General features: G+C 42.1%; 1 protein-coding gene across 1 annotated transcript; it reads right to left on the reverse strand.

Moving 5' to 3' along the window:
* Positions 1–10,144, reverse strand: gtse1 (G-2 and S-phase expressed 1). The gene is made up of 12 exons (XM_022198613.2): positions 10,067–10,144; positions 9,775–9,816; positions 9,623–9,680; positions 7,247–7,913; positions 6,297–6,458; positions 4,993–5,131; positions 3,763–4,137; positions 3,353–3,407; positions 2,896–3,120; positions 2,524–2,769; positions 1,699–1,815; positions 1–352 (listed from the first exon to the last, which is right to left on the reverse strand). Exons 1-10 carry the CDS (start codon positions 10,086–10,088, stop codon positions 2,679–2,681), a joined length of 1,836 nt encoding a protein of 611 aa, XP_022054305.2. The 5' UTR covers positions 10,089–10,144; the 3' UTR covers positions 1–352; positions 1,699–1,815; positions 2,524–2,678.
* Positions 10,145–12,980: the final 2,836 nt, after the last annotated feature.

Consider the following 12,980-nt stretch of genomic DNA (forward strand, 5'->3'; position numbering starts at 1 on the left):
AACGTTTACAGTAGTGACATTAAGAACATTTATTCCAACATTAATTAACAGCAGCAATGGACACAAATAAAAGTATAATCATATGCCAAAACATTTCAGCAAGCTCAGAATGTTTTCACCATTTAAAACACAATACCCAGCTTCAGTAAACACTTCACTGACAAAACTCTAGATCAATCAAGGATATGATTACTATTGGAATTTCTGAAGACATACAAATACTCAGTCTAGTTAACTGCAGAGATGAAGGGCTTCAGCAGGATGCAGATCAGAAGGACAGGTTGATGAGCGGAGCGTTCTCCCTTTTGTCATCTGGACTCCACTTGATAAGTGGAGAGCTCAAGTCAATCAGCTGCAAAAACAAAACATGTAAAACATCTGAAAACATTTTAAAAGGTATTTTTTTTAAGATCCAGCAATGAAAATCACTTTGATATCCTTTAATAGTCCACTATGGTCAAAGTACATTTTTATTGGATTTTGTAAGAACTTGAAGTTGCAAAGTAAAAACTGTTAGGATATGAAAATGGCCACTTAATTGCTAACCTAGACTAGCCTAGCCGCGCTAGACCCATGTTCTGAAGGCACAAGGGTCTAGGCACGCTCGACAGGGAGGGAGGCAGGCTAAAAGGTCGTCTATCAAATCACTCTGCAGCAATTGGGTAGGTATACAACCAATCAGCGCAACGAATAGGCTCCTAGAGTGCCGGAAATCAGAGGATGTGGTAGTTCGGTGAAGCCTTATTTATACAGTCAATGGGTGAAGCTCAAGTATATTACAGACATGTTAACAGAAAGATTATTCAGAGTCGGTGCTAATGGAGCTCAACGACTGTTGTCGTTTTTGTTGTCGACCCTGGCAGAGCATTAAATTCGTTGCCGTGGGTTGTTCAGCGCGGCTAGGCTAGTTGTTTCTGTTGTTTCTGTCAGAATCGTCTCACCTCTGTCGTCACTTAGTTACGCCCGCCTTCTGACTCTACACTTCATGGTGATTCGTCGGCCAGTTTTAGGAGCATCCAACCTCGAGCCTTATGGAGGGTAACTAGACCCACCCTGGCAGAGAATTAAATTCATTGCCGTGGGTTGTCTAGCGCGGCTATGCTAAACCTACACCTAATTAGCCGAAAACCTAGCCCCAGCTTTGTATAATTCCGCCCCCTTCATTACTTGCTGCTTCCAGGTGAGTCATTCAAAAAGAGCTGCTGCCTCACAGTCCATCAGGGTTATTTATAATCTTCTAGAGCTGCTTCTGCTAACTCTAAAATGTACATTCACCACCACATTTTACCCAAGTGTAATACAGGTACTGAACACGTAATAGCTGTTTTGTCAATTGTCAACAGTGCAATATATCTCTGCCGTTTGTTGTCGTCATGCTTTTTCTCCTTTTGTGTGTATATATATATTATTTATTTATACTTTTATCAATTTGGTCTTATTTGTACTTTGCACCATAAGAGTTGTCTTTAATTTTGTTGTACTTTTTGTGTGTATAATGACAATTAAAAACAATCTCTTCTATTCTATTTTATTGTCAGGCTTTCCTCCAGATTTTGGAACCTGATCGCAGGGATTTACATTCAGCAACACCATTGATGAGTTCTAATGCTGCTGCAGAATAATAGAGCCTTGCTTACAGTCTGAATAATATTGTAGCAACATACTGTCTGTGGGTACACCTAGATGGATGTCAGTTACCTGAGTTGTGGTGCAGGTCTTACTACTGGTCCGGATCAGGTCGGGTGTGTTGGTCAAATCGATGAGCAGTTTCTCTTGAGGGTGCAGAGTTGGAGGTGGAAGATCCAGCAAAAGAACCTAAGGATATGACAGAGAGATGGTTAAAGTGATCAGATTTTCATGAGCGATGCAGCTGATCAGACAAAATGCAGGAGGATGAATAAATGAATCATGACTTCAGACACACAGTGGGTTGGTGGTTAGCACCGTCCTCGGGTTGCATCCCGGCTTGGGCCTGGGATCTTTCTGCATGGAGTTTGCATGTTCTCCCTGTGCATGTGTGGGTTTTCATCGGGTTCTCCAGCTTCTTCCCACAGTCCAAAAACATGCTGAAGTTAATTAATGATTCTAATTTGTCCATAGGTGTGAATGTGAGTGTGATTGTTCGTCTCTGTGTGGAGCCTTCTGATAGAGTGGTGACCTGTTCAGGATGTCCCTGCCTTCACCCTAAGTCAGCTGGGATAGGCTCCAGCCCTCAGTGACACTAATGAGGATTAAGCTGTGTATAGATAATGGATGAATGGATAGTTCAGACTGACAGTCTTACAAATAGCTTATTATACTTTTACCTCGGAGATCCCCTAACAGTCCATGAACCCATTCTGTACTTGTCTTTGTGTTTGCATGCGTGACCCTTTGTGTTACTAATGTTGGAATGCATAGATCTTCTACTACAAATTCAAATTAAATTTCAAAGAAGCCCAGGATGTAAAAATTGTTCTACAAATTCCCTCACAGACTTAGTAAATGATAAAAAATACACACTGGTGTTTGTGTGACTCTGACCTCCTGTGTCTTGCTGTTGCTCTCCTCTGTGGTCTCCAGTTCCATCAGGTTTCTGCTGGGCACTGACTCATCCTGACTCAGTGCTTCAGGATCTGTGCTCTCCGATTGGTCGAGCTGTTGAGTGTTTGATGGTGGAGTAAGAAGGTCCTCCTCCTTCACCTCCTCACCTCCTCCTCCTCCAGACAGAAGGGCTGGATGTGGAGCGCCTCAGCGAGCTCCTCCTCCTGTGTGTCTGTGGGGAGCGGGCTAAACAAGAAAAATACAAATTCAACGATAAAGTGGTACTGCTGCAGACGAATAAGTCACATTAGGTTTGCCCCTCAAAAGTCAGAGCCGTTTTACTCATGGTTGATGGGACTGAAAGGATCTCACCTGCAGCTGTGCTGTTTCCTAGCTGAGGTTGGGGCAGAGTCAGAGTTCGAGATGGCTGGTGGCCTTACAGTCCGGGTTTGGTTGGTGGGCGTGAGGGCAGGGAGGGCAGACATCCTGCGCTTCACTGGGGTGGGGAGGGCAGAGGGGCGGCGTGCCTTCAATTGCAGTGGCTTGCTGCTGCTGGTAGAGGGTGTCAGAGACCCAGCAGATACCTTCTGAGGAAGACTATAAGAGAAGAAGGGCTGTAGCTCACATTATTGATCTTTTAGAAACTTAATGCCTGGTAGAATTCTAACTGAGCAGGTTGAAGTTCTGAACGTTCCTCAGTGTCACAAAATTGGAGCTATTATCACACGCACAAATGATGTCAGCCTACAACTGAAAAGAAAAAAATTGCAGCTGGTAACATTTACAGTGACAGTGATGTCGTGTCGAGGTGGAGTGTGACATTGTCTACCTATCCACGCTGCTAGTAGACATCAGCCGCTTTGGTTTCAACCCCTTGGAGACGTCTGGAGATGACACACAAAAACAGAACGACAGACGGACAGACGTATCTGTGAGTCAAGTAAAGGAACTGAAAACCTGCTTTAGTTGGATTCTAAAGATTTAAATACAGACAAGACTACGGCAGTAAATTCTCAAAGTAAGTTTGTCAAAGAACCACGCTGAGGTTCTGGGAGTTTATAGGTAGCCTCCAGAGCTGTGTCTGTCACCGCACATGCAGAGCAGCTGATGGCTTCAAGAACAGCTCATGCTTTGTCTCAATTTGATCTGATGTTTTTTGGATGAAACAATCCAAATATTAAATAATAAAACTGATGTTCTAACTGAATAAACAGTTCTGACATAATCAGTGTCTCTCACCATCTGCCAGGTGGGCTCCTTTTCCTCCTGTGCTGGGTGTTGGAGGGACCAGAGCCTCAGGTTTAGATTTGGGCTTCAATCCGCTCTGTGGCCGGCCTGAGGAGGTGGTGGAGGAGGTCTTCTCTAAAAGTCTCTTGGCGGGTACTGACTGGAGGGGCGTGGCCTCAGCTCTCTTTCGCGGTGTGGCTCTGGCAGCTTTGACACGCTCCGTCTCGGAAAGCTTCTTGGCTTGAGTCGAAAGCGAGCGGCGGCCAGCGGTGGAGGTCGCAGGCTCTGCAGCTGTGTAGACGGTGGAGCGGCGAGGTCTGCTGACGCTGCTGGGGGCGAGGCCAGTGGAGCTGCTCAGACTCCGGTTCAGAGAAGAGTTCAGTTTGCCTGAGAGGAGACAGAACACCTGAACTGCTGCACGTTCTGACAGGATGATGAACTCAGGAGGCAGCAGGGTAGTTAGCTAACAGTTCAGTCATTTAAATAGTTAGCTCTTTACTATTGAGCTGTGCAGTTAAACATTAGCTTCTTTAGCCAGCTAGATGTGGCAGTTTACTTTTAGCCACTTTACACATAGTTCAGGAGGATCAACTTAACTGGTAACTGACCCGTTATATTTTCCTGTTGCTGTCACAAATGCACTAAATTTTTGGGGAATCAGTATTTGTGTATTTGGGAAAATCTCAAGATTTAAGCACCTTCTTTTTTGTGGATCTTCACTGTAGAAGCTGCCATCTGTTCAAATATGAACTTTATCCTTTCATTTATAAACTCTATCAAAGTATGGGTGTAGACATGGTCTCCTTGACTTCACATTATTTGATATAGGTGTAAGAATGTGTTTTGCACAACAATTACTGCACCATCTGCGGCAAAAATGTGAGCATTTCAGTTTACTAATGAGCTTATTCATAGAATATTATTTATCAACCTGCAATGAAGAATTTGAGAAGATGCGTTTTGTGGGAGAGAAAAAAAGAGCTTATAACTCCTAAAGAGTTGTTCTTTGTGACTTCAAATTTACTGATACACCGACTTCTTTTTACAACAACAAATTCCACTGCTCCGGGTGCTCAGCTGTTTTCCTCCAACATTGCTTTCATACCTTGAGGACACTTAACATCATGACATATCACATGCTTTAAAACATTTTTACTAACATGTTTTTGTGTTGACACATGTAGGACCGCTCATTGTAGCCAGAGTGTGATTGAAAAATGCAGCTCTTAGCCGTTACCATACCTTTAGCGGGGGATAGCGACATGCTGGAGTTAAAGCTGGACACAGAGGATGAAGATGAGGACGTGTTCTTTCTGTCTGTCACTCTTCTGCTCTGAAGGGGCGGAGCTTTCACACCCGACAGGTTCCTCACTCCAACACTCTGTAGAAAAATAGAAAGCTCAGTTATTCCCACATCATGATAAGATGTCTATGATGAAATATTATACCAATCATGAATATTATAACTAGATGTGTTCCGTTTACATTCAGTGTTTACTCAGGAAAACACACCATGTGGATCATAATTGTTTCCTGCCTCACTGAAGCCAAATCTATATTCCCTTGCGGACGTGCACACAGACAGCTGTGCTCCACAAATACACCATAGGTTAGCGTATACATATCCTGTGCATGCACTGTAGCGTAGCCACAGCAAATTGGATGCTACAGGACGTCTGCACAGAGAGTCAGTTATACCCTCTGGTGACAAAATTTACATGACAGGAACCCCATTTAGGTACGAGTCATGTAAATCCTTGCGTACTCAAGGCTGAAGAAAGTATAACACTAACCTAAGAATAGTAAACGTAAACTGTAATCATTATTGATCAATGTTCAAAGAATATTAGAAAATGATTTGTGGCCAAATCGCCCAGCCCTAGTTCCACTTTAAAAAAATGCAAATATATACTACACTTTTGCACTACCTCAGTCCTGTTGCGTGCAGCAGAGTACCTCTGAAGTGGCTTTTAGAACTAGTAGTAACCTATAGACATTAAATAATTCAAGTACAAATATGCTGAATAAAGCACTGACATTACTATCCAACTAAACCAAAACCTTCACAGATGTTTATTACGCATATTTCATATATATATATATATATATATATATATATATGAGACCACGCTATCATTCTGTTGTGGGGGGAAAATGCATGATTGGGCACGATGGCTTTACTCAAAAATCTTCATGTCCATTTGGAACAAATAGAGCAAAAAGAAGAAGAAAGGAAAATTCACCATTATCAACGGTGGTGGGTGGGTAATGGCTATGACAAAGTAAATGCACTACACACATTTGTAAGACCTCAAGTATACACACTGTTCTGTACAAAGTCAGAAATGAACTCAGCATGCACAGTATTCCAGGTATGGTGGCTTTCTTTGAACAACTGTATGTAAACCTGACTTTGACTTGATTACAGGCAAATTCCACAGAACCTTTTTTAAAGGTCAACTTGGCACATACCTGAAATGCAAAAGCAGGCACTTAACTACCCGTAGGTAATCCAAATGCAGATGTTTGTAATATACAAGCGTTACCTTGGTGGGTGGAGCCAGTGTGCGTTTTCCCAGAAGGCTGGAGTTGAGGGAGGAGTCGCTGATGTCAGAGGCCACACTCGCTGAATCAGAGAGCAGATCCTCATTCGATTCTGCTCTGCTGGAGAGACGAGAGGACGGGCTCTGTCTCAAACCCCCTACCACCTGAAACAGAAAGACGAAAACTGACTGATGACGTCACCACATAGTCACTGATTTATTAGGCGCTAGCTTTTTCTACAGATTTTGATCACATCTGACATGGTCGACTTAAGGCTGAATGCCAGGAGCTGAGATTTACCGAAATCCTCCAGTTTACCACAAGAAAATTTGAACCAATCAAACACAAGAAAGGTGATTTTCTCCAGTTACTTCTTGGAGAAGAGCAACATGAAGTGTGTCAACCTTCTTCTTATCCACCTGTCCATACCAAAGCAAATAATCATGTCTCACATTTTCAACTCCTGCTTCAGTTTCCAAAAGTAAAAACAATTCATTGCTTTTACAAAGAAAAGATTTTTAAGTCTTATGTGCATATATGAAAGAAAATTGGTTTTGGCTCCATTCTGCAGCTGTACACAACGTAATGTGAACCTAAACTACAACCTTTGACATCTGCTAACTGCATAGTTTCATATTGCAATTTCAATTTGAAACAAAATCATATTTCAATCCAAAGAGAAGTTTTAACAGGTCTTTCTCTCAAGCACTATTACAGTGCAAAGAAGGACCACCAAAAAAGTGTGAGCTATGTCCCAAATCCATACAACACACAAACGACAACTGAATTGTTCTACCTATTTTTTAAAAGTAACAGAAAAACAAGGAAAATCATGTGCCAAAGACTGACAACGCTCAATTTCTGGACAGGGCCACAAATTGAAGAACATTTTAGGTCAATTACAAACTGCATGTTGTGTGTTGTAAAGTAAAAAAAAAAAAAAAAATCCTACTTTTCTTGGTAGTTGCAGTCTAGTTTTTTCCACCTTGCTCTTGCTGGCTGAACAGGAAGTTGTTGGAGCAGCTGGCTTGCTTGGCAGCACAACAGCAACGCCCAGGGCAGCTTTTCCTCGCAGTGACATCCTGGACGGGGCCTTGGATCCAACCACAGGGCTGGAAGTGCTGAGTCTGGTTGTGGGGCGGGTGGATGATGTTGTTGGAGCAGAAGGGCGGGTGGACAATGTTGGAGCAGAAGGGCGGGTGGATGAGTTGCCTCTAAGCAGGCTGCGCTGGATGGCAGGTGGCAGCTCCTTCATGGGACTGTCCTGCACGGAGAAAGTCTGTCGTTTGATGGGGCTGAGGGCACTGGCAGTCTGACCCAACATGCCCAGTTTGGCCTTAGAGTCCTCGACAAACTCTTCTCTTTCGGCCGTGGTGTTGGTGGTCATGTCGGTGACGTCTGCGTCCTCGCTGTGAGACTCGCCACTCTGTAGCTGGTTGGCTAGTCTGGTGGCTTCCTGACACACTGCCTCCAGCTGATCTCCACTCAGCGGGCTCCAGCTCACCCGCACACCGTCGCTGCCATCCTGGAGCCGAGACACCACACCAGCACTGACACACTTCTCATTATGGCTGACAGGACCCACAAACACCTCGTCTTCATCATCATCGTCGATGGAGCTGTGGAGCAGAGGCATCATGATGGATATCTGAGCTGATGATGGAACAAACAGCTCACAACAGTAACGGTTCAGTACAGTGGCTTCAAAAGCTCATGAAGGACAACAGTGACAGCAGTTTATAATTATCTAACTTTATTTTAACCTAAAAAAGATGACAGCAGTGGACAAACTGCTATTTGGACTCCAAATGAGGTAATTAAAAGAAGCCCTGTAGTATTGATGTAGCGTTATCATCTTTAGGAAGCAGTCAACTAGTGAGACCTGGAACCAGAACCAAACAAGCTGCCAACTGCTCTGGCGTACAGCGAGCCAACATCATGAAGTTGTATACTTTGAGTGGAACTTATCACTCCACTGTACTCCACTATAACTGCATTATATTATTATTATATGTAGTCATTACTTCAAATTTGTGTGTCAGTGTATTAGTTTTTTTTTTTTTGTATTTTTAAGTCTTTTTTAAAAATTATTTCTTAGCTGACTTTATTCTGATCTCACTGCTCTCTGCTTTTAAAGTGTTCTTCTTATTTGGTCTTTGTCCAAGTAGAGTAATTTAAATTGCCTGGTTTTGAATTTGCTCCATCAGTAAGGCTACCTTACCGACATTTACTTCTTCCATTCAATGCAGTACCAGAATATGTCCAGCAGATGTCGCCATGGTGGTTGTTCAAACAACAGATTTCCATCATAATGGCAGTAACAAAAAATCTTTAATTTTTAATTCTTCAGCCCTGTTTTCATGAATAGAGATCTGAAACTCATGATAAATAACATAGCATAGGAAAAGTGTCTTTACTTATTTGTCTTTGACTGCAAGAGTAGAAATATTAATCTAGTGAAATATATTTGATTTGTGATACTTTATTTAAATCAAGCTTCAGTTCTGTATGAACTATTTGCCAGATTAAAAACATGTGAATAGATACTATCACATGAGACACCATAAAAAGAATACATGACAAAAACGAGGATGGGATGAACTTGTAAAACCACTGACATGACAGTTCAGTGTAATGTAAACCTAAATCTCAATTGCATAGTTGCATAGTTTCATATTGCAATTTCAAATTGAAACAAAATCATATTTCAACCCAAAGAGACGTTTTAACAGGTCTTTCTCTCAAGCACTATTACAGCGCAATGAAAGACCACTAAATTGTGAGCTGTGTCCCAAATCCATACCACATACCGACTGAACAAAGCATGTCTAAATGCTGTCTGGAACTTGTTTTTGTCGTTAGTATACACATTCACAGACACACAAAAGAATGCTTTTGTACAAACATGTAGCAATTAATCGTGCATGCAAAAAAGCTTTTGAAAGCCATCACCACTAAACCCACAGAAAGACAGCAAAATGTTACTCTGGGATTTTAATACTCCATTTTTAGTTTCCCTTTAACACTACCACAACTGGAGATTAGCCCATTGGAGACCTCACCACTCACTGATGCTTGGGAACAAAGTCACAAGATTATTCCCAGTTACTCACGCACAGGTTTTACTTTCAGAAAGGTATTCTAATGAGCTGAGAGATCTACTGTACATGAAACAATAATGGCCAAAATCATTTAAAATCCAGTATCTTGAGAGTGGCCTCACCCTGTCAGGCAGGGGAGTGAAGCAGTGCTGATATCAGAAAGAGAAGTGGTGATTCTGGTCCTAGGAGTAAACTCAGTTTAACAGAAGCCCTCATGTGTTTCTTACCTGGCAGGTGACATTGAAACATCGAAGTCAAATTTCTCATCAAGCAGAAAGAACACATCTGCAGCGACATAAATAGGGTGAAGGAAAAGGTTCACGAAACACAAGCATGTTATAAATACTGTTTGGAGGCTAGTGGCTGAGTGTTGACTTACCGCTGTTAGCTCGACTGTCCATCCCGCTGTTTGTTCTTCCCTCTGGGAAACAAATTCAAATATTAAATAAACTATGATCGCAATATTTATTGACAGACAACACAGAAACTGAATCGACACACTAACGTTATCCTTGATCGTCATGCTAACTTTAACGTTAGCCTACTAGCTCTTAGTTAAAACGTTAACGGATATTAGCTATGGATTAAGAGTTTGAATGTAAATTTGGTTCATCCAACAGCAGCCTGGACTTACGGCGAGTGACACTTTAATTAGATGTATAAATACAAACCTGTAGTTCCTCTAAAACTCATAAATATTTTCTGCTCCGCATTCAAAGCGCAACATGAAAACGAACAGCCCCACAAACAATTCAAATCTGCTGCGTTGGTGGTCATGTGACTCAGACGCATTCAGCCATTGGTTAAAAGTATGTGACGCAAGATCAAGTGGAATTGTGGGGGTTGTAGTCCAAAACAGATTCGATCCAGTTTTCGGATATAAATATCTACGGTACGCATCCAAAAACTGTAATTAGTTAGTTAATGACCTGTAAAAGTTTAAGACTGTTTGTTTTTTAGTACGTGAAGTAAATTTGACATGAATTGAATGGAATGAAGGAAAAAACAGAGAAAGTGAACAGAGGAGAAAGTAGCAAAATGAAAAGAAAATGGGGCAAGGATTTAAAAATAAATTTGTATAATTAATGTGCCACAAAAACTGCTTAGGAATAGCTTTAGTATCAAAACAAAGAGCTGAAGGTGTTGACCAGGTCTCGCATGCCCGAGATCCAGATCCTTACAAAGCACAACAAATGAAAGATCCTCTAACATCTTGGTGAAAATGACAATGTGTGATGATGTGATAGCAATGGAGAAAATAAACCCAAACAGTGAGCTAAAGATAATGAGAACATGGCTCATGTAACTAAAAGTAATGGATAATGGTTAAAATATTTTATCAAAGTAATAGGTAAATGTTGAAATAACCATGTAATCTTTTAAATAGCAGAAGCGGTCAATATATTGCTAAATAGATAATGTAGTACAAAAATATGCCCAAAAGTAGCTCATAGCTAAAAGCAGTTGATGAAATTTGAAAAGTCCAACTTATCACAAGAGACCAAACCAAGCTAAACAATAAAGCTCAATCCTACATAATAATTATTGCAACAATACTATCTATAGGCAGACAATATAAGGCCAGTTGCATTATTTGGCATGGCTATGTAGTTAAAGATGTTAAATAACATTTCATTTAAAGCTATTTCTTATAAACATATTAATAACATGATGGAAAGCTCCAGGAGGTCCAGGACACCTGAGTTTATGTAGCAAGGTCAGAAAGTCAACTACAGGTTGGAAAGAACAAACAAGTCTCTCATGCTCATTAACAGGAAGCTGGTCACTGGTTTCCTCCTGGTTGTACTGGGTGAAGCAGCAGCTCATGTTCACCACTAGGGATGACTGTGGCCAGCTGTCTGACACCTTCGAAGATGCGCACACAGCCTTTTTCAGTGAAGTCAGTATCACTTTTTTCTGAAAATGTTACATTTTAATGAAACATCAAGTCCTTTAAATCTTTTGCAGGATATAGTATTACAAAGTTATCCTATGGAACTTCAGCCTGGGCCTGGGAGCTTTCTGCATGTCTGTGCATGCGTGGGTTTTCTCCGGGCACTCCGGCTTCCTCTTACAGCCCAAAAATATGCTGAGGTTAATTGGTTACTCTGGATTGCATGTGGGTGTGATTGTTTGTCTGTATATGTAGCCCTGTGGCGGACTGGCGACCTGTCCCTGCCTTCGCCCGAGTCAGCTGAGATAGGCTCCAGCCCCCCCCGCGACCCTAGTGAGGATAAAGCGGTGTATAGAGAATGGATGAATGGATGGAACTTCAGCAAGACCAAGGGGCTGATTGTCATTTACAGCAAGAAGCAGCAGAGGGCATACCACCTACTCTGGATCAGGATCAGCGGGACAGGACAGAGTTGGAGAGAGTGGAGAGCTTTAAGTACCTGAGTGTTAATATCACACAGGACCTGATGTGGTTCTGTCACATCGACACCTTGGTGAAGAAAGCTCGACAGCATCTCTACCACTTGAAGGACTCCCTCTGAAGGTGCTCAGGAACTTTTATACCTGCACCACTGAGAGTGTTTTGGCTGTAAGTATCACCACCTGGATCGGCAACAGCACCCAGCAGGACTTCTTGGCCTCCAGGAGGGTGGTCTGCTCGGCTGAGCACACCATCAGAACCACCCTCCCCAACCTGCAGGACATTTCCAACAAACAATGCAGGTTAAAGGCCAGGAAGAGCCCACCCACCCCAGTTACAGACTATGCTGTCTGCTGTTGTCTGGGTGGCCTTACCGCTGCCTGAAGTCAAACACAGAGACGATGGGGAGGAGCTTCATCCCACAGGTTGTTTACCTCATAGATATCTATGGTCTACCTGCTGAACCTGAAACAACAGATCCCACCTCCCCTCATCTCCCCCTTCAGAATGACACACACCCACCTAGCTGCTGCAAGAGATGTTGTCCAACGGAATTTCATTATACCCTTGCAATGACAACTAGACAAGCCCTCAGTAGATGGCAGAACCATGCCATCTACTGGCTGTCACTGTGCAGCCCCTACCGGCACACATGTAGCTTTCAATTTTGATCATCCTACGTATATACCTTCCTACTTGATCTGCTGACCTCTAACTCCACAGCTGAGCAGGGGACCTTAGACTGATCTTCAGTGCCAAGTTTGATTATCCTGACTTCAGCAGAGATATCTGAACAGACATACACACACACACACACACACACACACACACACACACACACACACACACACACACACACACACACACACACACATACATACATACTTACCCAGCCAGATACCAAAGTGAATGCAGTAACCCCGCTGACATACGTCGGGCATGGTTAATAAAGTGTCTTATCTTGTATTTGCACTATCTGACACTTTGATTTCTATATTTATTTGCATCTATCTATCTATCTATCTATCTATCTATCTATCTATCTATCTATCTATCTATCTATCTATCTATCTATCTATCTATATCTTATGCATATTATACTCTACATGTTATATATTTATATATAGTCTAATGCATTTTACACGTGTTCCTGTTTAGCATATACTGTTATTGTCACAGAGAGCTGCAACAAATGCAGTGTGATTGTGGAG

The sequence above is a fragment of the Acanthochromis polyacanthus genome, chromosome 8 (genome assembly GCF_021347895.1).
Source record: "Acanthochromis polyacanthus isolate Apoly-LR-REF ecotype Palm Island chromosome 8, KAUST_Apoly_ChrSc, whole genome shotgun sequence".
In the NCBI taxonomy this organism is placed as follows: Eukaryota; Metazoa; Chordata; class Actinopteri; family Pomacentridae; genus Acanthochromis; species Acanthochromis polyacanthus.

Excerpts from the sequence above, each read along its gene's own strand:
- gtse1 (XM_022198613.2), bottom strand. The coding sequence starts at position 10,088 with ATGAGTTTTAGAGGAACTACAG. Across the intron at positions 7,914-9,622 it reads GTTTCAATGTCACCTGCCAG|CTCCATCGACGATGATGATG; the intron begins GTAAGAAACACA and ends TCTGCTCCACAG. Across the intron at positions 3,408-3,762 it reads AGGAGCCCACCTGGCAGATG|ACGTCTCCAAGGGGTTGAAA; the intron begins GTGAGAGACACT and ends TGTCATCTCCAG.